The sequence below is a fragment of the Macaca thibetana genome, chromosome 20 (assembly GCF_024542745.1).
Source record: "Macaca thibetana thibetana isolate TM-01 chromosome 20, ASM2454274v1, whole genome shotgun sequence".
NCBI classification, from domain to species: Eukaryota; Metazoa; Chordata; class Mammalia; order Primates; family Cercopithecidae; genus Macaca; species Macaca thibetana.
The window spans coordinates 30,969,361-30,997,121 of record NC_065597.1 but is presented as its reverse complement, the minus strand read 5'-3'; the positions used below and the strand labels follow the sequence as shown (position 1 = coordinate 30,997,121).

Below are 27,761 nucleotides of genomic sequence, written 5' to 3'. Positions count from 1 at the left end.
CGTCTGTCCGGAGGGGCCTGAGTGCACGCGCGCGGGAGTTAGCACGCACAGCAGTGACCATGGTCTTAGATATGTCCTACAGCTAACACATAGTATAAATAAGTGATGGCGGCCGGGCACAGTGGCTCACGCCAGTAATCCCAGCCCTCTGGGAGGCCGAGGTGGGCGGATCACCTGAGGTGGAGGTTCGAGACCAGCGTGGCCAACATGGCGAAACCCCCCTCTCTACTAAAAGTACAAAAATTATGCCTGGCCTGGTGGCGCGCACCTTGTAATCCCAACTACTCGGGAGGCTGAGGCAGGAGAATCGCTTGAGCCCGGGAGTCGGAGGTTGCCGTGAGCCGAGATCGCGCCCCTGCACTCCAGTCTGGCGACGGAGCGAGACTCTGTCTCTAAAAAAATAAAAAAGTGATGGCGTGAATGTGCGCACGTTATCGTTTATGTAGAATAAATGTGCATTTGTGGGTAATCATAGGAAAAAATTCCCAAACTATAGGGCAATTCCCAGAAATGTCATTTCTGGTTATCTCCCTCTGCTTATCTAGAATTACCTTGCCTTTCATTTTCCTCTATACTCCTGTTTTCTGAATTATTTGCAATGAGCAAGAATGCCTTTGATCTCCCAAGCACAGGGCAAGGGAGCTATTTTCACTGGGAAAAACAAAATGCTTTACCTTGAATTTCCTGCCCAGCTCCCTTTTGCCAATAATAAAAACAGGATTCGGTGCAGTCATGGGCTATGCGACCTTGGGCAACCTTACCGAGTTAGTCTCCTCTAGAATTAGGCTCGGAGGTTCCCCTGAGGCCGGTGGCTGGGTTACTTCGCAGTAAAAATGACTTACAAACACTCCAAGGAGGAGCCTTGACAGAATGGCAGCACTGGGACAGGTGTCGATCTGAAGATGGGACCTGTCCTTTTTCAACATGCAGATTGGCTCCAAAGAGATTAGAAAAATTGCCCAGCGAGGCCACAGGGCTGGAGAGAGGCACAAGCCGAGTTTGCAGTACAGAACACCTTGCTTAGAGTGTGGCGTCCACTCACATGGAGGGAAAGGGTGCGTGCGGGAGCTGCCACGGAATATTCCCTCCAGCAGTGGGGACAAAACATGTTCTAGGGAGACACGCCTTTTGTCTCCACCTCCACCTCAATCACAGCTGCATTCAAATATTAATACTTGCCCATGTAAGAATTCTTAGCATCCATGCCTGAATATCTGGCTCGAAAACAGACCAACTTAGGGTGATGTTGTTCGTGTTATTTCAGAACATCCCCAAGTCCGTGTCTGGAGCTGCCTTTTCCCTATCCGCAGGCCTTGTGCAATGCTGGGCCCAGCGTCATGAACAGGTGTGAGTGGATGGGAGAAGGAACCTGTGGGCAAAGGTGAATCTATCTGTGACCATCCAACAAGCTACAGTGAGATTTGTTGAAGGCCACTGCTGACTAGGTCATGATCAGAAATGAAGCCAATCAAAACTATGATTGTGCCTATGCTGCAGTTGTCGATTGTTTTGTTTTGTTTTGTTTTGTTTTGTTTGCATCAGGATCTTGCTCTGTCATCCAGGCTGGAGTGTGGTGGTGCAATCATAGTTCACTGCAGCCTCCACCTCTCGGGCTTAAGTGAGCTTCCCATCTGAGCCTCCGGAGTAGCTGCGACTACAGGCACGTACCACCATCATTGCCTAATTTTTTTGTTTTTTGTAGAGTTAGAGGTCTCAATACGTTGTCCAGGCTGAACTCCTGGACTCAAGCGATCCTCCTGTCTTAGCCTCCCAAAATGTTAGGGTTACAGGCATGAACTACTACACTTTTTTGTTTTTGATGGTTTTAATTTAGTTTTTATTTTGCTGCTCTGGAAGCTAAAACAGAGGAAGACACTGTTCAATATTGGCATATAGTTGATTCACTGTAATTTTTAAAAAATGAAGTAGCTAGTCATCAGCAAAGACCGCTGTCTATAGTGAAGGTTCACTTACTCACCAGTCGGTACAAGGATCCGATCTGGTCCCCTGGAGTTAATGAAGTTACAGTCACATTAGTGAGGGCGTTATAAGAGGAGCGGGAAGTGCGCTCTGGCCTGTGTGGCACCAGATATGGGGGCCACTTAACATGTGTGTGCACTAGGCCATTCGTAAAGGTCACAGAGGTCCTTTCGCCAACACCTTGAAACGCCCACGTCAAGAAAGCCCTGAAACCTTCCGACGGTTCCTCTCTCTGAAAATGTCACCAGGGTGGAGAAAGAGAAATTATCCACGACGCACTCAGCGGCCCAGGAAAAGCCTAGGAGGCCGAGTGGAATGCTGGAACGCTGAGCCTGGCCGCCCTTAAGTGCGAGGACTTGGAGTTTGCCTGGCCAGGGCTTAGAGTCTAAGCCTTCCCTTGGCAAGTTGCTGAGGCTCTCAAGCCTCGGCTTCCCACTCTGGGAACTGGTGTTCAGATCCCACAGCTCACAGGGATATTGGGAGGGGTCCATGGCATGGAGGTGACGAAGCGTTTAGTAGAGGGTCGGATCCCAGATGTGCTCATGTTACCACGGGCTGAGTGGCCACGAGCCGGGCACATTTCACTGTAATCCCTATTCTTTGTGAAGAACAGGAAGGTAAGAGTGGTTGAGTGATACACCTGGGGTCACACAGCCATAGTGGGGGTAGAGACGAGAGGAGGCAGGTGCTGAGATGTGGCAGCAAAGGTAGTGAAGGTGCAACCGCGTCCTTGTCAGCGAGGAAGGGGTGTCGTCTTGCTCCTGCGGCAACGGGGAAGACTTCACAAAGTTTGGGGCCAGGGTGGGTAGGATCAGATTTGTGTCTTGAAAAGTCCATCTGGCAGCCAGGCGCGGTGGCTCACACCTGTAATCCTAGCACTTTGGGAGGCCGAGGCGGGCAGATCGCCTGAGGTCGGGAGTACGCAACCAGCCCAACCAACATGGTGACACCCCGTCTCTACTAAACATACAAAATTATCTGGGTGTGGTGGCGCATGGCTGTCATCCCAGCTACTCGGGAGGCTGAGGCAGGAGAATCGCTTGAACCCGGGAGGTGGAGGTTGCGGTGAGCCAAGATCACACCACTGCACTCCAGCCTGGGCAACAAGAGCGAGACTCTGTCTCAAAAAAAGGAAAGAAAAGCCCGTCTGGCTGGAGCACTGGAAAAGGAGTGCAGGGAGGGAATATATTATCCTGCATGGATTTGGGGAGCGCAGTGGAGAAGGCTGTGGCAGGCGCCAAGCGAGAGATGGAAAGAGACAGAGACTTGCTGCAGGGGGCTGCAGTGAGGACGGGATGAAGAGAAGTGGGCAGATTGGAGAGGTTCCACAGGGTGAAGTCCACAGAGTGAGGACGGGATGAAGAGATTGGGCAGGAGAGGTTCCACAGGGTGAAGTCCACAGAGTGAGGACGGGATGAAGAGAAGTGGGCAGATTGGAGAGGTTCCACAGGGTGAAGTCCACAGAGTGAGGACGGGATGAAGAGAAGTGGGCAGATTGGAGAGGTTCCACAGGGTGAAGTCCACAGAGTGAGGACGGGATGAAGAGAAGTGGGCAGATTGGAGAGGTTCCACAGGGTGAAGTCCACAGAGTGAGGACGGGATGAAGAGAAGTGGGCAGATTGGAGAGGTTCCACAGGGTGAAGTCCACAGAGTGAGGACGGGATGAAAAGAAGTGGGCAGATTGGAGAGGTTCCACAGGGTGAAGTCCACAGAGTGAGGACGGGATGAAGAGAAGTGGGCAGATTGGAGAGGTTCCACAGGGTGAAGTCCACAGAGTGAGGACGGGATGAAGAGAAGTGGGCAGATTGGAGAGGTTCCACAGGGTGAAGTCCACAGAGTGAGGACGGGATGAAGAGAAGTGGGCAGATTGGAGAGGTTCCACAGGGTGAAGTCCACAGAGTGAGGACGGGATGAAGAGAAGTGGGCAGATTGGAGAGGTTCCACAGGGTGAAGTCCACAGGACTTGCCCATGAGCCCAGTACTGGGGGCGGCCAAAGGAGAGGGGGTGCCCAGGTGCCATACTGGATGGTGGACGTACAGCTCCCGGAGGTGGGAGACCAGACATCATGGCCACCGCGCATGGTCGTGGGGACTGTCCCTGAAAACACGTCTTTGCAATCGTTCCTCGGGGGGCGCTCCTTCTGTAATTCGTCCTCCACTCTCCCCATCCCCCCACCCCACTTTGCCACTTCATGCAGGGGCACTGTAAGGGTTTGAAGGTCTCACTGGAAGAGGTCAGCTTTGGGGTGAACTAGAGCCCTGAAAGGAGACCCCATTGGGAAACATGATGATCCAGGGGTGACAGGAGGGGGTGGCCATCAGCACCACTCAGCCCCACCTGGCATGGATCCCACCTGCTCCAGGGACAGGCCACACACTCTGGGCTGTCGAGAGAGACCAGGATCCTACCCAGTCACTGCTGTGTGGATACGGTGCCCTCTGAAACTGGGGAAACAACCTAAGCTTCCTGTACCTTCCTCCCTTGTAAAGTGGGTCAGCAAGGCTCAAATATGGGGGCCACTTACATGTGTGTGCGCTAGGCCATTTTTAAAGGTCACAGAGGCCCTTACTATCTGCGTAGTAACATGCATTTGAGAGAGAGAGAGAGAGAGAGAGAGAGACTGGCCTTGCCTCGGCCTAGCATTTTGACTGATTTGTTTTGTCCAGACAAACATACGGCCAAGCAGTCTTCATGGTCGGTTCTCAATCTGGGCTGATATGAGACCCTCTGAAAACACCCAAGCCTACCCCTCCAGGACTGGGGCCAGGTTCACCGGCTCCAGAAACCCCCGGGAGTCCACCACACAGACTCCCTCATCTCTGACTCTGACTCTCTCTCTCTGATTCTCTCTCCACCCCGCCCTTCCCATCTTTGGGCTTGGTTTTTCCCCATTTTTTTTTTTAGGCGGAGTCTCGCTGTGGCACCCAGGCTGGAGTGCAATGGCGTGATCTCGGCTCACTGCCACCTCCGCCTCCCGGGTTCAAGTGATTCTCCTTCCTCAGCCTCCCGAGTTGCTGGGATTACAGGCGCCTGCCGCCAAGCCTGGCTATCATTTTTGTATTTTTTTAGTAGAGACGGGGTTTCACCACATTGGCCAGGCTGGTCTCAAACTCCTGGGCTCAAGTGATTCTCCCACCTCGGCATCCCAAAGTGCCGGGATAATAGGCGTGAACCACCTCGCCTGGCTGGTTTTTCTCCATTCTTGAGCAGGATCTCGCGAAGGGGTCCCAGCAACTACCAACAGGTTTTTCCAGTTCAGCCATCCCCTGGGAGAGGGAGGACCTCTTTCCTCAATCATTCCAGCAAGACTCCCGGGGCGACGCTTACTGGCCAGCCTGTGTACCTGGCAATGACCGTCACTCCGAGTGGCCAGTCCTGAGACACGTCCGGGGGAAGGGTCAGCCTGGTCCAGCCTCGTGGAGGGCAGGTGGGGAGGGCTGGTCTCCTAGAGAAAACCCAGCAGCTGCCAGGGAGAAGAGCTGGGTGTGTGCAAGCAGAAACAGCACCGGTCGCCAGCGGGGTCCCCCAGGGCTCTCCTCCTGCCCGCGTGAATGCTGACGTCAGCACCGACGTTCCGTCGGGCGGCAGCTCTGTCCTCCTGTCTGAGAATGGGAGCAGCCGTTGATGCGAACTCCCCAGGAGAGGCTGTGTATGGTGCAATTAATCCAGGTTGCCCAAGCCAGACAGCTGATTAGGATCTCAACAGGGGCTGCTGGGCGTTCGAGTCCTTATTAATGAGAAGTTGCTGCTATGGAGCAGGTGGGGGAAACAGGTGTACAAATCCATGCAATCAGTAAAAACGCATAAAAAATCCAGTGGCAGTGACAGTAGGCCAGAGTGCCAGGGAGCCCTTGCTTTTCCAACTCGCTGTCTTCCAGGCTCTGTCGGTGGTCGGCGTGGCCCGTGGAAATCAACGAGAACGTGCCCGCCAGAAAACACGAAGAAAACCCAGGAAATTAGCAAGGGAAGAAGAAAAGAGGATAGCTTGACCACCTCTCAGAGAAAGCAGGGGGACTCTGAGATCATGCAACAAAACAGAAGACAGCTAATGAGAAATCTATGCAGACAAGAGAAAAGTGATAACTGGCTATTTGGAAAACCCAGGCGCTCCTGCCGGCTGGGTGTATCATAAGCCCTAAGAGGAAGATTTTGTAGCGTGAACAGTCATTACACATAACTTATCCTTTAAGAAGATTTTAAACTTTACCTTTCAGATTGACTTAGTGTGATGTTTTAGAAGCATTTGTCAAAGAATAAAACACAAACCATGAAGAAAAAAAAAAAAAGCCCAGTGGCTCAGCAAAAGAAATTACTGTGAACAAAACTTGTGCAGAAACTTCCGTGTGTTTTCAAGGATTTTGTCCAATACAAGTTTTTCCTATTTGATTTTTTCACCTAAAATAGCATTTCTTCATGGACAGTGTATCATTTTGAGATCATGGAGTACGGTGGAGAGCAGTCAGTGCATTTATAAATGACTTTCAATTTGTGGCTGGGCGCAGTGGCTCACGCCTATAATCCCAGCACTTTGGGAGGCCGAGGCGGGCAGGTCACCTGAGGTCGGGAGTTCACGACCAGACTGACCAACATGGAGAAACCCTGTCTCTACTGAAAATATAAAATTAGCCAGGCGTGGTGGCTCATGCCTGTAATCCCAGCTACTCGGGAGGCTGAGGCAGGAGAATCACTGGAACCCAGGAGGAGGAGGTTGCAGTGAGCCAAGATCGCACCACTGTACTCTAGCCTGGGCAACAAGAGTTAAATTCTGTCTCAAAAAAAAAAAAAGAGAAAAAAAGAAATGACTTTCAATTTCTATCACATGAGAATAAAGCCCTATTTCAAAAAGTGATGCAGAGAAATTTGAGGGTTCTCAGAGAATGGTGGGCTCTAGGCTTCTCTCACTCACTCCAGTAAAAAGCTTTTCACACACACTTGCCATGAACATGCCTATATGTACATTTATATCTGTGTGTTAGGTACTAATGTAGTGTGGGCTCTATGGGACATATGAAAAATAGAAAATCTTAACAGGTGAGAAAAAAATAAGAATAGAAATTTCAATCTTCTGCACGTGGAAGGGTTATCTGGGTACACAGGGTCCATTTTAGAAAAAATCAATTAAAGAAGGTTTGACTTAAACATTTTGGGTTCAAATATGAAGAATGTTTGTAAACAGACAGAGAGGAGCAGTTTCTTGATCTCCTACCTTCTAATTTAAGAAATGAAGGCCGGGTGCAGTGGCTCACGCCTGTAATCCCAGCACTTTGGGAGGCCGAGGCGGGCGGATCACGAGGTCAGGAGATCGAGACCATCCTGGCGAACACGGTAAAACCCTGTCACTACCAAAAAATACAAAAAACTAGCTGGGCGTGGTGGCGGGCGCCTGTAGGCCCAGCTACTTGGGAGGCTGAGGCAGGAGAATGGCATAAACCTGGGAGGCGGAGCTTGCAGTGAGCTGAGATCCAGCCACTGCACTCCAGTCTGGGTGACAGAGCGAGACTCCATCTCAAAAAAAAAAAAAAAAGGATGAATGAAATCGCACCTATTTTGTGGCAAGCAAGTGCTCTGTGACTTCAGGTGCCCTGGTGGGTGGACAGAAGCTGACTCCTCCCCCAGCCCGTCCACCCAGCAGCACTTTGGCCAGTCCCATTCCTGTACGTCTGAGCCTGCCAGTCCCTCCTCACATGTACACCGTGGCTTTGTGTCTGCTATTGAGTGTCCCGGAGCCCCAAACCACAGGGTGAACACCACGAAAGAAACAGGGACTCTGCTCTCATCCGCTCGCCCCCGCCCCGTGTAATCCCCTGGTGCTCACACAGCCCCCCCGTAAAGTTTTTCTAGCTCCCTGGCAGATTTGTGCCGCTGTTTGCCAGATCAAAGCCCAGTGACCTGAGTGGCCTGTCCCCAGCAGAGGCCACTTGTCCCTGTGGACCCATCCCGTTGGGAAAGGCATGGGTTGAACTTTAACCATTACGCTCAGGGGTTGGGATGAGTTTCTACAAAAAGAGGTGGGTACACGCCAGTCCACAGTGGTCCTGATCAAAGTGAGGACAGCAGGGAACATCACCCTCTTCAGATTGGAGTCAGTGGGAACAGACCCAAGATGTCGGGGAGGAACGCTTGGAAGACCTCAGCTTTCTCCTTGGTGGAGCAGATGTGGGCCCCCCTCTGGAGCCGTCCAATGAGGCCAGAGCGATGGTGTTCTCAGCATTCCTGTGCACGGCAAACCAGCACTAACACTTGTAAGTAGAGCCTCAAATTTCCCAAGATGCAACTGGATCCTTGTCTTAGCTGATGGGGTCTCTCAAGACAGGAGAGGAGAGACGGTCCAGGCCAGATAGGTTCAGATTTCCAATCTGTTTCTATTTTTTTTTCTTTTTTCTTTTTTCTTTTTTTTTTTTTTTTTTTTTTTTTGAGACGGAGTCTCGCTCTGTCGCCCAGGCTGGAGTGCAGTGGCCGGATCTCAGCTCACTGCAAGCTCCGCCTCCCGGGTTCACGCCATTCTCCTGCCTCAGCCTCCCGAGTAGCTGGGACTACAGGCGCCCGCCACCTCGCCCGGCTAGTTTTTTGTATTTTTTAGTAGAGATGGGGTTTCACCGTGTTAACCAGGATGGTCTCGATCTCCTGACCTCGTGATCCGCCCGTCTCGGCCTCCCAAAGTGCTGGGATTACAGGCGTGAGCCACCGCGCCCGGCCTCTTTTTTTTTTTTTGAGACGGAGTCTTGCTGTATGGCCCAGGCTGGAGTGTAGTGGCGTAATCTCAGCTCACTGCAACCTCCCCCTCCCGGCTTCAAGCAATTATCCTGCCTCAGCCTCCTGAGTAGCTGGGACTACAGGTGCCCGGCACCACGCCCGGCTAATTTTTTGTATTTTTTGTGGAGATGGGGTTTCACCATGTTAGCCAGGCTGGTCTCAAACCCCTGACCTCGTGATCTGCCTGTCTCGGCCTCCCAAAGTGCTGGGATTACAGGCTTGAGCCACCGCACCCGGCCCTCTTTTTTCTTTTTTTGATGAAGTTTTGCTCTTTTGCCCAGGCTGGAGTGCAATGTCATGATCTCGACTCACTGCAACCTCGGTCCCCAGATTCAAGTGGCTCTCCTGCCTCAGCCTCCCAAGTAACTGGGACTACAGGCACCCGCCACCACACTAGGCTAATTTTTTGTATTTTGGTAGAGACAGTGTTTCACCATGTTGGCCAGGCTGGTCTCGAACTCCTGACCTCAGGTGATCCACCCACCTCGGCCTCCCAAAGTGCTAGGATTGCAAGCATGAGCCACCATGCCCGACCACACTCCGTTTCTCTTGTATTTGGTGGCCTTGGGTGAATCATTTAGCCTCTGTTTCAGGGGTCCTGGGGAGGGTGAGATGCTGGGAGCAGGCGGGTAGTCCGTGTTCCCACAGGACATACTGGCATGACTCACCATCCAGACCCGGCGGAATGGGCCGCGCTAACCAGTCACGATCACTCCTAAACTTTTCAGCAAAGAACACTTTCAAGCAAACCTGTAACAAATAAACCACTCAGCCAGCTGTGCCAAGAAACTGCTCCGTGCCAGCCCCTCCTGGCTGCATGGTCAGTGCCTTGTGACCTCGGACGAGGCCCTTCCTCTTTCTGGGTCTCAGGTGCTTCCTCTGCAGAATGAGAGCCTGCTTCGGCAGCTGCCAAGTTCTCTTCTAACTCAGATCTTCCATACGTTCCGTGTTTGGGCCATCCAAAGAGGATGGGCTTAGGAGCCGGACCCCAGGCATGCGGTGCTACTGATGCTGGCTGAGGTGGAACCTCGGCAGGTCTTCACCCCCGAGCCTCCATGTCCTCATCTCGAGATGGGGGTGGCCAGACTTTCCAGGGCCATGGAAGGATGACATGATGCATGTAGAAAGCCTGGCCTGCTCCAGATTCTCAGTGAGCTGCACTCATTCCCTCTGTTGGGGTCCACACCTGTGGACTGGAGTGCAGTGGTGCATCTTGGCTCACTGTGGCCTCTGTCTCCTGGGTTCAAGCGATCCTCTTGACTCACCCTCCCAAGTAGCTGGGACTACAGGTGTGCACCGCCACGCCCAACTAATTTTTGTATTTTTAGTAGAGATGGGATTTCGCCAGGCTGGTCTCAAACTCCTGACCTCAAGTGATCTACCTGCCTCGGCCTCCCAAAGTGCTGGGATTACAGGCATGAGCCACCATGCCCGCCCCTGTCTTTTATTCTTAATGACCGTTAAGAGTGCTAGGCTGCCTAGATTGGAATCTTGACCCCACTGCCCTACGGCTGTTGCCCCTCTGTGACTTTTCCTTTTTTTTGAGACTAATTTCAGTCTTGTTGCCTAGGCTGGAGTGCAATGGTGCGATCTCCAGCTCACCGCAACCTCCAGCCTCCTGGGTTCAAGCGATTCTCCTGCCTCAGCCTCCCAAGTAGCTGGGATTACAGGCATGTGCCACCACACCCGGCTAATTTTGTATTTTTAGTAGAGACAGGGTTTCTCCATGTTGGTCAGGCTGGTCTTGAACTCCCAGCCTCAGGTCATCTGCCCACCTCGGCCTCCCAAAGTGCTGGGATTGCAGGCATGAGCCACCGTGCCTGGCTATCCCCTCTGTGACTTTCTTAACTTCCCCCAGCCTTGGTTTTGTCGTCTGTAACAGGGAGTTGATAATGGTGCTTACTGCACAGTGTCGTTGGGAGAAGGGTCCAAGGTGGGACCTGCAAAGGCTGGGGACAGCACATGGCTCCAGGAAGCCCTTGCTAGATGCCAGCTGCTGCTGTTGCTAGCAAAGGCAGAGGTGGGTGCCCTGTGTCTATTTAAGCATTGCCCTGTCAGTGGGCAGCAGGTAGCATCCCATTTCTTACTATGACAACATGTCCTCTTACATCTTGTGCTAGAGAGAGTCATATTCTGTATTAGCACCTAAATCCATTTACCCCGTGGTCCTCAATCTTATCCCAGTGAACAGAGGGCTCTGCCAAATCATTTCAGAGTTCCACAAAGAGCAGAATATTCTGCCAAGCGGGGAAGATTGGAACATTATAAGGAATTCATCCTTCTATGTTTGTATTTTATTTATGGGCATTCTGAAGGTTATTTCATTTGGGAAAAGAATATCGTTACTAAAAATGATTGAAAAATCACTGGTGATTTGGCCTTGAGAGAAAAGTCAAAGAGTTACAAAACGTTCAGTGATAATTTTAGAACCAGGCATGGGGGCTCACACCTGTAATCCCAGCACTACTTTGGGAGGCTGATGTGGGAGGATGGCTCAAGGCCAGGAGTTCAAGATCAGCCTAGGCAAAACAGCAAGAACCCATCTCTTTAAAAAAAAAAAAAAAATGAAAAAATTAACTGGACATGGTGGTGCTCACCTGTCATCCCAGCTACTCGGGAGGCTGAGGTAGGAGGATCACTGATCCCAGTAATTGGAGGCTGCAGTGAGCCCTGATCAGGCCACTGCACTCCAGCCTGGGTTACACACCAAGACCCTAAGAAAAAATAATAATAATAATTTTAGGGATCATTTAATCATGTTTTCCAGTCACATTTCAGGGTGTGCACTGGCAGTACCCATCTATTCCTAAGTGTGTGATCAGCAACATTACATTGGTAACTTAAAATTGGCCATGGTGAAAATATTTACACCACAGTAATTGGCAAACACTGGAAATCAAAGATTCTAATTTCCTGGGAGAACGGCTTATTAAACACCAACCAGCACACCGCTGCACATTCTTGGACATTTTACTGGGTATTTTCTGCTCAGTTGTGCATAAGTCTTCTTGGGTTTGGCTCCCCCCGGCTGAGTGTGGCTGGTCTGGGCTCCCCACTCTGGGTGGGTCCAGGCCTGCTCACTGCATCTCTCATCCTCCCTCCACAGCCACTTGAGGCCTGTTCTTCTCACAGCGGAGGGCGGGCACTCACAGGGCGAGGCCAGTGGTGCCCGTGTATTCCAAGCTACTGCTCATGTCACGTCTGCTCATGTCCTGGTGGTCAAAGCAGGTCACCAGGTGGCCAAGCCTAGTGACAACAGGGGAGGGGATGGCTCCTCCCATGGAGGTTAAGGGGGAAGGAATTGGAGATTTGCTGAACCATTGTCAAACCTGGAGACTGAGAATGCATCGGGGAGAGAGGGTCTCCTTCCAGGCTGCCCCCATGTGAATTAGGAGCAAACACTGGTCCCCTGGGTCTTTGATTCCATGTCCCCTGCACCTGGGCCAGGGCTTGACCCATAGGAGCACCTCTGTAAATATTTGTTGACTGATTGAAAAAGAGGATAACGTTTGTATTACCTCCCATCGGAGCCCTAGTTGAGTTAGCACAGAACCCAGGTTGCTGTGCACCGGGATCGGCTGTGCGGAGATTGGAAGCCGATTCAGCATTCAGGCGTGGCCTCCATGCAGGTGGCAATGACCACCATCCGTTTGTTGGGTGACACACACAGAGTTCAACGTGGGTGTTTCATTGTTGGTGGGCCCGTTGGTGCAGCTCAGCAAGCAGAACCTAAAAATACCCGCTCTTCCCGCGTCCTGCGTCTCTGTGAGCCGGGGAAGCCTGCGCCTCCTGCCTAGATGAGCGTCTCCTGCCTAGATGAGCGCCTCCCCCGTGGCATCCATGGCTTTTGGGTTCTGTCTACATTCAGGTCTGTGCCGCTGTGTTAAACGCCCCTTGCCCAGCAGGGAGGAAGGGAGGCAGCGGCCGTGGGACCGCGGAGAGCGCGCTGAATCCTGCTTCCCGTTGGATGCAAAAGAGATTTGTGAGGCCTCGAAGGGGCTTTTTTTTCTTTTTTTTTTAGATGGAGTCTCCCTCTTGTTGCTCAGGCTGGGGTGCAATAGCACAATCTCGGCTCACTGCAACCTCCACCTCCTGGGTTCAAGGGATTCTCCTGCCTCAGCCTCCCAAGTAACTGAGTAGCTGGGATTACAGGCGTGCACCACCACACCCGGCCTCTCCAAAGAGGGGCTCTTTGGAGAGAGCCCGCCAGCTCCCGTGCCTGTAGTCGTCCATCATGTGAGAGAGAACAGAACGCATCTGCAGGACGCTGCAGGGCCCACCGTTTCCCAGCTCCGGCTTAGTCCTGGCTTTCGAGCACTTAGCGAGTTACGTGTGTGACCGCGCTGTAAAGCAGGGGCAGGAAAACGCATCTTCCCAGTCTATAACACGTGGGAAGGCATTCCAGGCCTTCGCGGGTGCCAGCGAGCTTATCTTCTCAGCAAAGCTGCTGTGATTCTACTCCCTTATTCTCCTTCCTGCAGATGAAGAAACTGAGACTGGGGGAAGGTGGTAAATAACATGCCAGGTAACTGGGAGAGTGAGTGGGGAGAGCCGGAGTTTTGGCCCACAGATGTGTCTTCCCCACTGCACAATGAGTAAAACTTTAAAAATTACTTGGCAAGGCCAGGCGCAGTGGCTTATGCCTGTAATCCCAGCACTTTGGGAGGGAGGCTGAGGCAGGTGGATCACCTGAAGTCAGGAGTTCTAGACCAGCCTGGCCAACATGGTGAAACCCCGTCTTTACTAAAAATACAAAAATTGGCCAGGCGTGGTGGCGGGCGCCTGTAATCCCAGTTACTCAGGAGACTGAGGCAGGAGAATCACTTGAACCCAGGAGGCGGAGGTCGCAGTGAACTGAGATCACGCCATTGTACTCCAGCCTGGGCAAGAGCGCAAGACTCTATCTCAAAAAAAAAAAAAAAAAAAATTACTTGACAACACCTGAACATTGGTATACTCTACCTGTACATCTGTATTTCTAGCTTCTCTTTAAGTATCCACCGCAGGCACGGTGGCTCATGCCTGTAATCCCAGCACTTTGGGAGGCCGAGGCGGGCAGATCACGAGGTCAGGATATTGAGACCGTCCTAGCCAACGTGGTGAAACCCCGTCTCTACTAAAAGTACAAAAATTCCCCAGACATGGTGGTGCGTGCCTGTAACCCCAGCTACTTGGGAGGCTGAGGTAGGAGAATCACTTGAACCAGGGTTTCACAGTGTTAGCCAAGATGGTCTCAATCTCCTGAACTCGTGATCCTCCCGCCTCGGCCTCCCAAAGTGCTGAGATTACAGGCGTGAGCCACCACGCCCAGCACTTTTTAACTTAAACATGTATTATACATTCTACTGACCTCTGATGGTTTACTTATTAAATAACAGTTTAAAAATTTTTCAAGTTCATTAAAGAACAAAACACAGCAATGCGCTAACCATTCGACTCGCCTGGAGAAGCATTTCCAACAGGGCTATACATCTTTTTTTTTTTTTTTTGAGACTGAATTTGCTTTTGTCATCCAGGCTGGAGTGCAATGGCGCCATCTCTGCTCACTGCAATCTCCGCCTCCCAGGTTCAAGTCATTCTGCCTCAGCCTCCCAGGTAGCTGGGATTACAGGCATGAGCCACTGCACCTGGCTAATTTTTGCATTATTAGTAGAGACAGGGTTTTAGCATGTTGGCCAAGTTGGTCTCAAACTCCTGACCTCAGGTGATCCACCCACCTCGGCTTCCCAAAGTACTGGGATTATAGGCGTGAGCCACCACGCCCAGCCAGGGCTATCCATCTTTATCCTTGTTTTCTAGACTTCTGCTGGACACACCCTTTGAGCCAGCAATTCTGTGGTTAGGAGTTTGTAAGAAGAAAATAATTCAGACGGCCGGGCGTGGTGGCTCAAGCCTGTAATCCCAGCACTTTGGGAGGCCGAGACAGGCGGATCACGAGGTCAGGAGATCGAGACCATCCTGGCTAACCCGGTGAAACCCCGTCTCTACTAAAAAATACAAAAAACGGCCGGGCGCGGTGGCTCAAGCCTGTAATCCCAGCACTTTGGGAGGCCGAGACGGGCGGATCATGAGGTCAGGAGATCGAGACCATCCTGGCTAACACGGTGAAACCCCGTCTCTATTAAGAAATACAAAAAACTAGCTGGGCGAGGTGGCGGGCGCCTGTAGTCCCAGCTACTCGGGAGGCTGAGGCCGGAGAATGGCGTGAACCCGGGAGGCGGAGCTTGCAGTGAGCTGAGATCCGGCCACTGCACTCCAGCCTGGGCGACAGAGCGAGACTCCATCTCAAAAAAAAAAAAAAAAAAAACTAGCCGGGCGAGGCGGCAGGCGCCTGTAGTCCCAGCTACTCGGGAGCCTGAGGCAGGAGAATGGCGTGAACCCGGGAGGCGGAGCTTGCAGTGAGCTGAGATCCGGCCACTGCACTCCAGCCTGGGCGACAGAGCGAGACTCCCTCTCAAAAAAAAAAAAAGAAGAAGAAAATAATTCAGATGAGAATACAGAGAAAGAACAGCAACTTCATCACAGCTTTAACTGCAAGAAGTTGGAAATAACCTAAATATCATCACCAAATAATGGATTTTAAAAATTGTGTCATAATTGTACAATATAAATGTATCACCATTAAAAAGAATTGTATATATATATATTTTTAATTGACAAAATGAGTTCACAATGTTAAATTTAAAAAGGCAATTTACAAGATAATATACACAGTAAAAATCTTGTTCATTAAAATAAAAAATCCTCGCCTGGTGTGGTGGTACACACCTCTAATCCCAGCACTTTGGGAGATGCCTGACTCACTTTGGGAGAGGCAGGAGAATCACTTGAGGCCAGGAGTTTGAGACCAGCCTGGGCAACATAGTGGGACCTTGTCTCTACAAAAAATGAAAAAGTTAGCAGGCATGGTGGTGTTTACCTGTAGTCCCAGCTGCTTGGGAGGCTGAAGTGGGAGGATCACTTCAGCCTAGGTGTTGGAGGCTGTGGTGACTGGCACCACTGCACTCCAGCCTGGGCGGCACAGTGAGACCTGATCTCAAAAAAAGACTATTCCAGGGCCGGGTGCGGTGGCTCAAGCCTGTCATCCCAGCACTTTGGGAGGCCGAGATGGGCGGATCACGAGGTCAGGAGATCAAGACCATCCTGGCTAACATGGTGAAACCCCGTCTCTACTAAAAAATACGAAAAACTAGCCGGGCGAGGTGGCAGGCACCTGTAGTCCCAGCTACTTGGGAGGCTGAGGCAGGACAATGGTGTAAACCCGGGAGGCGGAGCTTGCAGTGAGCCGAGATCATGCCACTGCACTCCAGCCTGGGCGACAGAGCGAGACTCCGTCTCAAAAAAAAAAAAAAAAAAAAAAAAAAAAAGACTATTCCATTTAATCCCCTTTGAGAACCTGAGCTGGTTTAGCTCAGGCCTGTGAAGGTGAGGACAGGAGCCGCAGGGCACGCCAGGCCTCCGGGGTGACGTCCCCAGACAAGGAGACTCTGTAGACTCTGTATTTGGAAGCTGCTCTCAGGTTTCGAGAGCAGGATATCCCAAGCAGCCTTGAGACCCTGTCTCTTAAGGAAAAAAAAAAAGAAAAATCCAGCTCTGTCTTCGAATAAGGCTACTGCACAGAGAATAGGCGGGGCAGACACACACCGTGGGGTGCGATCATGGACAGCTGCTGCTTCACGCATACACTTTTCTGCTTTTTTTTTTTTGGAGACAGAGTTTCTGTCACCCAGGCTGGAGTGCAGTGGTGTGATCTCGGCTCACTGCAACCTCCACCTGGGTTGAAGCTGTTCTCCTGCCTCAGCCTCCCAAGTAGCTGGGATTACAGGTGCCTGCCACCACACCCAGCTAATTTTATATTTTCAGTAAAGATGGGATTTCACCATGTTGGTCAGGCTGGTTTCAAACTCCTGACTTCAGATGGCCCGCCCGCCTCGCCTCCCAAAGTGGTGGGATTATAGGCGTGTGCCACTGTTCCTGGCCTCTCAACTGTTTTTGATTAGTGGCTCTTACTTTAAAAAGGACAATCAAAGCAGTTTGAAATGAGCCTCGAGGAAGTGGGTAGAGGGGCTGCCACTCTGCTGAATCTTCTCCCCGCGGAGGTTTCATTTCCTCCTTGCCAGAGGGCTTGGAGGGTGAGACTTCCAAAGCAGCTCCAGTTTCTACAGGACCCATTAGGTGGGATTCCTGTGAGGAGGAAGGGAGGTTTCAAACCCTTCCGGAGAGACAAGAGCCCCACTGCACTCAGCCTGCCTTCCGGACAGCGCCCTCCTCCGTCCACCTGCCCTCCCCAAGGTCTCTCCGTACTTCTCCTGGCCACTCTGTGACGACAGCAGCACAGAAATCAAAACCCCATCCACACGGGTGGCACAGGCCGAGGGAGCTGCTTCCGGGTGGAAAAGAGAGTCCCCAGGTGGTGCGGAAAAGAGAGGAGAAGGCGAACACGCTGTGGGCGCATGTCCAGCTGCCCAGGGGCCCCCATGTGCCAGTTTCCTGTGAGCCGAGATCTGTGGGGTCTCGTGTGGCCGGGTTTCTGCCCTGTCCGTCCAAAACACGGGATGAAGCTGATGCCTCACTCAGGGTCTCCTTCTCTCTCCCCGCAGTGCACCCACTCTGGACGGGCCCAGTCTCCATGCCAGGGGGCACCCGGCAGTCTCCCATCAACATCCAGTGGAGGGACAGCATCTACGACCCCCGGCTAAAGCCACTCAGGGTCTCCTATGACGCAGTATCCTGCCTGTACGTCTGGAACACTGGCTACCTCTTCCAGGTGGAATTTGACGATGTCACCGAGGCATCAGGTAAGTGCCAGCTGGGGCTCGAGGGCTTTCTCCTCTCCCGTTGTTCTGGGAGCAGGATCGGGGGCTTCGCGGAGTAGAGGGAGGAGAGCAGGAAGGTGCTGTTTTCCTTGTGCTGCTGGGGCAGGGACGGAGACTCGCTTGGGGGAGGACACACCCGGGGGATGGTGCGAAGGTTCTCGAGGGGACCGGAGCCTGGTGCTCACTTTACAGATGAGAATGCCGCCAGCACCTGCATGCACACAGGTGCACCTAGCAAGGAAAAACCCTTCCCGCAGGGCTCGCTCTGCAGGAGTTGGGAGAGACAAGCTAATTGAAATGCGAACGCTTTGCACGTTGGAAGAGGAACTCAGAACGGGGTGGAGGACAGAAGGCAGTGGTGGCTGTGACGCCCACACTGGCCTTGATAATCTAGGCAGAGGCCTGCAAGGAAGATGGGCCCACAGCAGGGCAGGGGTGTCGGGAGCCTGGAAATGAGATCACTGCAGGCTTGAGCAGGCGGTGACCTGGCCGACCTTTATTTTATTTATTGAGACAGAGTCTTGCTCTGTCCTTCAGGATGGAGTGTGTGGCGTGATCTCAGCTCGCTGCAATCTCTGTCTCCTGGGTTCAAGTGATTCTTCTGCCTCAGCCTCCCGAGTAGCTGGGATTACAAGTGGCTGCCACCATGCCCGGCTAATTTTTGTATTTTTAGCAGAAACGGGATTTCACCATGTTGGCCAGGCTACTCTCAAACTCCCGACCTCAGGTGATCCGCCCACCTTGGCCTCCCAAAGTGCGGGGATTACAGACATGAGCCACCACGCCCAGCCCTGGCTGACCTTTTAAATGGACCCCCCAGCTGCTGTGAAGGACAGACTGAGGAGGGGCCTGGAGGGGAGCAGGGGTTAAATAGGAGGCAGTCCAGGGAGATGCAGGTGGGAGACGGTGGTGGAGGAACGGGGTGGGCTGGGAGGTGACTTGAGAGGTCCTGGAAGCCACCAAGCCCTTACTGGGTTCCAGCGCTTGGCCAAGGGCTTCTGCGGATCATCTCAGCAAACCTTCACCATGATTCTCGGAAGTTCCAGGCGGATGCTCTGCGGTTTGAGAAGGTTCTCTCTATGCCTATTATGTTTGCATTTTTATCAGGGTGGCTGTCAGGTCCTACCTGGTGTTTTCCCAGCACCAGCTGGTGGCACCGTAAGCCGCCTTCATGCCAAACACCTGCTCTCCCTCCTGCGGCGAGTCTGGAATTGGGCCACGTGCTGGGTATCAGGTGCCTGTGTGAACAGCTCCCAATAAACCCTTGGGCACCGAGTCGCTAGTGAGCTGCCCTGGTACAGAACACGTCACACGTGTTGTCGCTGCTGGTTTAGGGGAGAATTAAGTCTGTCCTGTGTGTCTCCCCTGGAGTCCTCCAGATACAGCCCAGGCACCTCTTCGCGTGGCTGATCTCGCTCTGCATCCTTTTGCTGAATGTAGCTTAGCTCTGAGGGTGGCTCTGTGCTGGACCCGGTGACTCTTCCTGGGGAATCATCAAACCCGGGGGCCCCGACGCAGCCGCAGCCCCACGTCCTCTCCGGCAGGCATCCCATCTGCCTCCTCCCGGGTGTGTCCGACATGCCTGGGGATCTTACTTTGAGCCAATACCCGGCCCTCAGTTGCTGGAGCATCAGGCACCCGGCTAATGTCCTCACCAAGACCTCACACAGTGGGGAGCAGGAGGCCCCAGGGGAATCCTGATACTACTAGGAGGAGGAAGGTATGTGGACGGACCCCCTTTAAAAGCACTGCCAGGCTGGGCGAGCTGGCTCATGCCTGTAATCCCAGCACTTTGGGAAGCCGAGGTGTGTGGATCACCTGAGGTCAGAAGTTCAAGACCAGCCTGGCCAACATGGTGAAACCCCATCTCTACTAAAAATACAAAAATTAGCCGGTGGCGCACAGCTGAGGTTCCAGTTACTGGAGAGGCTGAGGCAGTAGAATCGCTTGAACCCAGGAGGTGGAGTTTGCAGTGAGCAGAGACTGAGCCACTGCACTCCAGCTTGGGCGACAGAGTGAGACTCCATCTCAAAAGAAAAAAAAAAAAAGTGCTGCCATCCATGAATAGCAGCATGGCACAAAACAGAAGCCACTACAGAAAGTATTGCGGGACCCTCATTTTATGTAAGAAGAAATGGAGGCTTAGAGAAGGGGCGACTGCCAAGGGTGAGTGACCCAGTGCGAGGAGCTGGCTTCCGTTCTGACTGCAGATTCTAGCCCGTCACCAACTCACTTCTTGCCAAGGGCTTCACTTGCACAACTGCAGTCTTTCAACGGTCGTGGGAGACACAAACCAGTCCCCATTTTACAGATGCGAAAAAAGAGGCTTGGGGAACTCCTTGGTCAGAGACCACAGAGGCCTCCCAATGGGACTCTGTGCTCTGCAAAGAAGGGAATCTGGGGAGCGGGCACCCTTAAAGAATCTGCATCCAACATCCATAAAAATCCAGCAGGAGGCCACCAGGAGCTGAGCTCCACGCAGAGAGGAAGCACCAGCACCCTGGGTGAGTGAGGCCAAGGTCACAGTCGGTCCTCAGGAGAGCCGGCAGCCGGCCCAGGACCCAGACGGGCCTCTGGCTCAAGCCCAGCAGAGGCTGTGTCCAGTAGGCCTTGAGGTCTGCACGGGAGGCCCGTCCCTCAGCCCCCAGGGCAAGAACAAGAAGTGTTGACAGTGGAGCAGGGACATCTCTGCGGTGCTTTAAGGGCACACTTGTTATTTTTTGTTTAGCTAGTGGCAGCATGTGTGCCTTGGAATCTAGATGTTTCTGTATTCCCAAGGGAACCCAGCCTCAGGTTTTAGGCTGGAAAACAAGAAAACCGCAGATGGTAATTATCCCCCAGGATCACAAGTCAAAGCCTGCTTTAGGTGAAGAATGTCCACCTTCGTGCCTGTCTGTGTGGCACACCCTCTCCAGGAACAGCCTCGCAACTTTCCCTGGGACCTCCCCTTCCCCACCGCACCTGGTCCTGGCGAGGATAGTCACATCAGTGAATAAAATGCTAATTTTAGTCGGGGGCTGACAGACAGTTCTCACACATCAGTGTGCATCAACATTTGGAGAGTGTGTTAGAGCACACACTCCTGTTAGAGCACACACTCCTGTTAGAGCACACACTCCTGTTAGAGCACACACTCCTGTCAGCCCAGCCCGGCGGCTCACACCTGTAACCCCAGCACTGTGATAGGCCAAGGCAGGAGGGTCACGAGACTGCATCCCTACAAAAATAAAAATAAAAAAAATTAGTCGGACGTGGTGGTGCATGCCTGTGGTCCCAGTTACTCGGGAGGCTGAGGCAGGAGGCTTAAGCCCAAGAGGTTGAGGCTGCAGTTACCTGGGATTGTGCCACTTAACTCCAGCCTGGGCAACACAGTGAGATCCTGTCTCTCAACACACACACACACACACACACACACACAAAAGAACACAACCTGTGCTTCCTCTAGACATTCTGACTTGGCAGGTGCAAGGCAGAGCCAAGAATCTCATGCCAGCAGGCTCCCAGGTGCCGCTGATCCTGACAGTCCGTGGTTTTGTAAGGGCATCTGCTGTGTTGCTGGCTTGGCCTCCATCCTCCTGCCTCCTGGGTCCAACGTTCTTGTTTTCCTTGGGAGCCCATCCCCAACTCCCATTCACGGGGGGCCAGAGACAGGAGTGGGTGGGGACCTGGGCGTGGCCTCTCAGAACATCCTTGTCACTGGCTGCAGCAATTGGGCCAGGCATGGACATGTGACTCAAGACCAGCCAATGAGAGCCAAGGAGTTTTTTTTTCCTAGGACGTATTTAAAGAGATTATTTCCGTGGCTGGGCAAAAGTCAGCTGTGCCCCACAGCAGGTGAGGGCCCTCCTGAGAAAGTGTCCACATGGGAGGACAAAGCCAAGAAGGGGAGAAATCAAGGCCCAAGCCAATTTCAGGGCATCTGAATGTAGCTGTACCTGAGGCCCAGTTAACCCCTGTACTAATAAGCCTCTTTTTAAAATCAGTTTAAGTTCCTATCACTTGCTTCCAAGAGTCCTGATACAAGCAAACAAATAAAAGTGGCCAGGTGCGGTGGCTCATGCCTGTAATCCCAACACTTTGGGAAGCTGAGGCAGGTGGATTGCTTGAGGTCAGGAGTTCGAGACCAGCCTGGCCAACATGGTGAAAGCCCATCTCTACTAAAAAATACAAAAATTGACCGGGCATAGTGGCTTACGCCTGTAATCCCAGCACTTTGGGAGGCCGAGGCGGGTGGATCACCTGAGGTCAGGAGATCGAGATCAGTCTGACCAACAGGGAGAAATCCCATCTTTACTAAAAATACAAAAGTAGCCAGGCGTGGTGGTGCATGCCTGTAATCCCAGCTACTCGGAAGGCTGAGGCAGGAGAATCGCTTGAACCTGGGAGGTGGACGTTGTGAGTCGAGATCACGCCACTGCACTCTAGCCTGAGCGACAAAGTGAGACTTAGTCTCAAAAAAAAATAAAATAAAAGTGACTAAATTGGCCAGGCGCAGTAGCTCATGCCTGTAATCCCAGCACTTTCGGAGGCAGAGGCGGGTGGATCACCTGAGGTCAGGAGTTCGAGACCAGCCTGGCCAACATGGGTAAACCCTGTCTCTACTAAAAATACAAAAATTAGCCAAGTGTGGTGGTGCACACCTGTAGTCCTAGCTACTGGGGAGGCTGAGGCAGGAGAATTGCTTGGACCCAGGAGGCGGAGGTTGCAGTGAGCTGAGATTGCACCACTGCACTCCAGTCTGGGCGACAGAGTGAGACATTGTCTCAAAACAAACAAACAAACAAACAAAAACAGTGACTAAACTGAGAGCAAAGAAATGGAAAGGAGAGAGCAGGAGGATCATCAGTTTTTATCCTTTTACTGTGTGCTCAAATGTAATTTGGCTGCAGGTGGGGTCTATGCAGACCCCGGGCGAGGGGCGAGTTGGCTATGGCCTGTTTAACTCCACCTGTGCCGACTGCAGCTCAGCCTTGTCCTCACTTTGTGAGTCTGCCTTGTCCTCGGGGAAGCTGGGCCTGGTGCAGCTTTCAGAAGTGGTCCCAGGTAAGCCCAGCCCTCCTGAGTCCATGGGTGGGGAATACTGGTACAGGCCTAGCAGCTGGCTTTCCGGGGCTGGGTGAAGGGACAAAAGCGTTGATGTGTGGTGTTTGCCACTTTCCGTGGTTCAAACACTCCTGCACGGCCGAGTTCAAGATTCCAAGGTACGGTCACTGATGGTGGAGTTGGGAAGGGATTTGCACAGTCAGCTCCAGAGTCAGCATGAGCCATCTCCCACTCGCCACTGCCCCCTGCCTTCCTCCCTCTTGTCCCTGCAGCCTGGGATCTCACTGCTGCTCTCCAAGTGAGGAATTCCGTGAAGACTTCTTAAGACTTTTTGGTTGTACCTGGCAGAACTCCACCTCAAACTGGCATAAGCAAAGAAGAGGGAGATTTGCCGGCTCTGATCCTAAAGAGTCCGGGCTGCAACCGGGTGCAGGGGTCGATGACTGCCAGGGCTCTGAGTGCTCCCCCAGTCTCTGCTTTCCTCTGAGTGCTCCCCAGGCTCCTCTTTCCTCGGAGTGCTCCCCCAGGCTCCACTTTCCTCCGAGTGCTCCCCCAGGCTCCGCTGTCCTCCGAGTGCTCCCCAGGCCCTGCTTTCCTCGGAGTGCTCCTCCAGGCTCCCCTTTTCTCGGAGTGCTCCCCCAGGCTCCACTTTCCTCCACGTGCTCCCCCAGGCCCTGCTTTCCTCGGAGTGCTCCCCCAGGCTCTGCTTTCCTCCGAGTGCTCCCCCAGGCTCCGCTGTCCTCGGAGTGCTCCCCAGGCCCTGCTTTCCTCGGAGTGCTCCTCCAGGCTCCCCTTTTCTCAGAGTGCTCCCCCAGGCTCCGCTGTCCTCCGAGTGCTCCCCAGGCCCTGCTTTCCTCGGAGTGCTCCCCCAGGCTCCACTTTCCTCCGAGTGCTCCCCCAGGTTCTGCTGTCCTCCGAGTGCTCCCCCAGGCCCTGCTTTCCTCGGAGTGCTCCCCCAGGCTCCACTTTCCTCTGAGGGCTCTCCCAGGCTCTGCTTTCCCCAGGGGACACTCATGGGGGTTCCCCGGTGGGGTGAAGGCGGCCACCCGAGACTGTGACTTGGCCTCCAGTGGAGCGGTCTCCTCTTTCCCGGCAGTTCCAGCCACCATCCCAGGGCTGATTCTCAGGGGCCCGGCTTTGGCCGCTTGTCTGGCCAGCCCGAGGGTGACCCTGCCTGGAGCAAAGTGTGTTCGGAGAGTGGAGAGCAGCACTCCCGCAGGACAGCCGAGGATGCTGTTCCCAGAGTGAGGATGGGGCGCCCTCCTCACTGGACGTGCACCCTTGCTGTGGACCCCAAGCTGACCTCGGCCCCTCCCTGACTTGGTAGCTCTCAGGTCCAAGGCCACTGCCGCTGTCTGTCTCCCAGGGTCAGCCTCTGACCTTGTCCCGACCTCACTTTTGGCTTCTCCACCGGCTTCACATCTGCTCAAAGGATCTCGCCCCTCCCTGCCACAGACCAAAAGAAGGATCCGGTGTCTCTCCCAGGCCATGGAAATGAGCCGGGTCATCCCTCCCTTGGCTCCCGTCCACACGGGCCAATCTGGTTTCACTTTATTTGTCATTTTCTCCGAAACCCAGTTTCCTTTTTCTTTCTCTCCTACTCAGCTTCACGTGCTCCCGGTCCCTTCCGCATCTCTGCAGCCGATTTTTCCAGGTTCGCGGTCCTCTGCTTCGCAGATTTTCTGTCCTCTTTGTTCACCCGGATTGGGAATCAGGAGCCTCCGGGGACAGAGGGAATGAGAACCTCAGATGAAGGACAGGTAGGGCTAGAGAAAGGTTTTCAGAGAGAAACAGAGAAGAATAAGACGAAAACACAGCAAACCCTGGGTGGAAGGAGGGGCAGTGCCGGTGAGAGGAAAGGAAGGGAGCAGACGAGGTGCAGGCAACTGTGCACAAACAGGCTCTGGAGGCCTGGACCGCACCGTGGCAGGGCCAGAAACAAAGCAAAATAAACGGAGAGGCCAAGGAAATTTCCATCTGCGGACACTGCCAGCAGTTTTCCTAGGAGCTGGGGGTGCCAGCACTTGGAGCGAGCACAGGCCAAGGACGATGAGTAACAGAGGTGGTGGCAAAGGCTCTTTCCAGGGAATGTGTATGGCCTTGAAGGCCAAGGAGGAAAAGCTGTGGGGGACAGGGGGCGGGAGGAGCAAAGCGGGTGGAGGAAGGAAGGGGGAGAGGAGAGGTGCCAGTCACAAAGGAAAACAGCAGCCGGATCCACGTGCTGCCACGCTGTGCCTGTCCCGCCTCGAGTGCTCTCACAGAGCTCAGCTCATTCCCTAAAGGTGCGGGAGGGCCCCGCTCATTGGGCAGGGCTATGTGAAGTGCTTGGCACCATTCTGGGAGAATTAAGCATTTAGTAGGCAATAGCTTCCTTCAAAATAAATCCAAACGAGGCCTGAGAGCCCGGGGTTGGGGGGTGGGTGCCTGCCGGGCTGTCCCCGTGAGAGGAGCAGGCTCTAGGAACCTTTTGGCTCCTCTGGTGGGACACAGATTGGCAGCTCCAAGATGAGAGGCAGGGGAAGAGTGAATTCCTTGGAGGGGAATCCTGGCACTGTCAGGACTGGGACTGTGGCTGTGCGGTTCAAGGACGACACCTGGACTGAGATGAAAGGATGTGACCATCATGCTTATATCCTGGGAAAGTTATTTGTCATTGCAAATTCATAAACTGGCAGTCTAGTTCCTAAAATGACTACGTGTGTGCATGCGTGTGTTCGTGTGTGTGTTTTCCTGTGCATGTGTGCACGTGTGCACTGTGTGCATACATGTGTGTATACATGTGTGCGTGTGTGTTCCTGTGCATGTGTGTGCATGTGTTAGTGTGTGTATGTGTGTTTGTGTACGTATGTGCACGTGTGCACTGTGTAAGCACATGTGTATACATGTGTGCATGTGTGTGCACATGTGTCATGTGTGCATCTGTGTTTGTGTACGTGTGTGCACGTGTGCACTGTGTAAGCACGTGTGTATACATGTGTGCTCGTGTGTGCACGTGTCATGTGTGCATGTGTGTTTGTGTACGTGTGTGCACGTGTGCACTGTGTAAACACGTGTGTATACATGTGTGCATGTGTGTTTGTGTGTGCACATGTGTCATGTGTGCATGTGTGTTTGTGTACGTGTGTGCACTGTGTAAGCACGTGTGTATACATGTGTGCATGTGTGTTCGTCTGTGCACATGTGTCATGTGTGCATGTGTGCACACGTGTGTTTTCATGTCCATTCTATATGTAGCGCCTGTTCCTCCCCTCAGGCCTGGGTGTGAATATTTTGGGGGAAGTTTGGTAGAAGTCAGTGTCCAGTCTCTCTCTACACATGTTTTCTCTGCTTTTTTGGTCCTCGAGACTGAAAAATGAAAATGTACCAAACAGCTTCCAAAGTTTACCTGTTAGAGATTCGGCCACCGGGGAGCCACTGTTCCTGTTCTTGCTCAATTCCAATTCCAAATTCTCAGGCAGTGTCTCTGATTGGCCCAGCCCTGCACTAATTAGGAGCGGGACTGAGGAAGGGGCTCCGATTGGTCCAGCACGGTTTGAGTGCCATCCCTGTCCAATCAACTCTGGCCAGGGGTGGGATCATGTTAGACGAAATGTCAGGCAGTGGAGCCACTATAGTTATCATTTGGATCCAAAAGCCCATTTCTAATCGTCGAGCTTCCCAGATGCTTCCCAGGTGCACGGCGACCCCTATGTGCTGTGTGGTCTTTTATAGGGACAAAGGATCAATCAAGACAGGGAAACCCCTGCTCCCAAGGAGCTTGTGTTCTTGTGGGATAAGAAAGTTAGTAAACATTAATTAGTAAATGGGTACTTCTCTATGCAAGTTTACAGAAAAATAAACAAATATGTACCTAAGAAAGAAGATGGTTTTTGACAGCAATAAGTGCTATGATGAAAATGAAACCAGGTGATGGGCCAGAGATGACTCCACTGAGGGAGGTTGTGAGCATTACACAACATGGTCAGAAAAGACCCCGCTGGACCCAAGTCCCAGCTGGTAAGAAAGCGTCAGCTTCGCTGGGTGCGGTGGCTCATGCCTGTAATCCCAGCACTTTGGGAGGCCGAGGCGGGCGGATCACAAGGTCAGGAGATTGAGACCACGGTGAAACCCCGTCTCTACTAAAAATACAAAAAATTAGCCGGGCGCGGTTGTGGGCGCCTGTAGTCCCAGCTACTCGGGAGGCTGAGGCAGGAGAATGGCGTGAACCCGGGAGGCGGAGCTTGCAGTGAGCCGAGATCGCGCCACTGCGCTCTAGCCTGGGCGACAGAGCGAGACTCCGTCTCAAAAAAAAAAAAAAAGAAAGTGTCAGCTTCGTGACCGTGGGGAGAAGCATTCCCACATCACCGTTTTAAAATACGAGCATCCTAAATATTACACAAACCATACCGATGCTAAATATTTGGGATCTACACTAAAAATGTGTTGCTTTCTTTGCAATTCAAACTTAACTGGGCATCCTGTGTCTTCTCTGAGGACTCTTCTCTAACTGTGAAGCTGCAAGTCCAAGGGCTTGGGCAGAAACAAGCCTCGCAGGTTCAGGGAACAGGCAGAGTGGCTGAGTGTAGGAGAGGGTGGAGGGAGTGGACTGAGGATGCCGAGAGGGCTTATGCCAGCGGGTCAGTCTTTGTGGTAATATTCATAGACCAGGAATGTAATTTTTTTTTTTTTTGAGATGAGGCCTTGCTCTGTGGCCCAAGCTGAAGCACAGTGGCATGATCTCAGCTCACTGCAGCCTCCACCTCCCGGATTCAAATGACTCTCCTGCCTCAGCCTCCCAAATAGCTGGGATTACAGGCATCTGCCACCATGCCCAGCTAATTTTTGTATTTTTAGTAGAGACAGGGTTTTGCCGTGTTGGCCAGGCTGGTCTCGAACTCCTAAGCTCAGGTGATCTGCCTACCTCGGCCTCCCAAAGTGTTGGGATTACAGGTGTGAGCCACCGTGCCTGGCCTAGGGATGTAATTTAGCAAGTAGCTGTTTTATATGGTTTGTCTGTGTCCCCAGCAAATCTCATCTTGAATTGTAGCAGTTCCCCCATACTGTTCTCGTGGTAGTGATTAAGTCTCACGAGATCTGATGGGTTTTTTGTTTGTTTGCTTGTTGTTCATTTGTTTGTTTTTTGAGACAAAGTCTCGCTCTGTCGCCCAGGCTGGAGTGCAGTGGTGTGA

The 27,761-nt window shown here is 52.7% G+C and overlaps 2 protein-coding genes and 1 pseudogene across 6 annotated transcripts in view; all 3 read left to right on the top strand.

Moving 5' to 3' along the window:
• Nucleotides 1-27,761, top strand: part of KLHDC4 (kelch domain containing 4) — a 723,698-nt gene that overhangs the window by 469,551 nt on the left and 226,386 nt on the right. The gene's annotated exons all lie outside the window — the stretch shown is intronic.
• The window catches only part of CA5A (carbonic anhydrase 5A), a 68,040-nt gene that overhangs the window by 1,921 nt on the left and 38,358 nt on the right, over nucleotides 1-27,761 (top strand). For 4 of the 5 annotated variants that reach the window (XM_050773747.1, XM_050773745.1, XM_050773743.1 and 1 more), the window contains exons 1-2: nucleotides 7,963-8,223; nucleotides 17,335-17,532. In XM_050773747.1, the coding sequence (XP_050629704.1) occupies nucleotides 8,085-8,223; nucleotides 17,335-17,532 (337 nt within the window). In that variant the 5' untranslated portion in view covers nucleotides 7,963-8,084. Of the gene's footprint in view, nucleotides 1-7,962; nucleotides 8,224-17,334; nucleotides 17,533-27,761 lie in introns of those variants that run through there. The other variant, XM_050773746.1, reaches the window with a different exon arrangement.
• LOC126944109 (small EDRK-rich factor 1-like) lies at nucleotides 5,732-6,118 on the top strand (annotated as a pseudogene).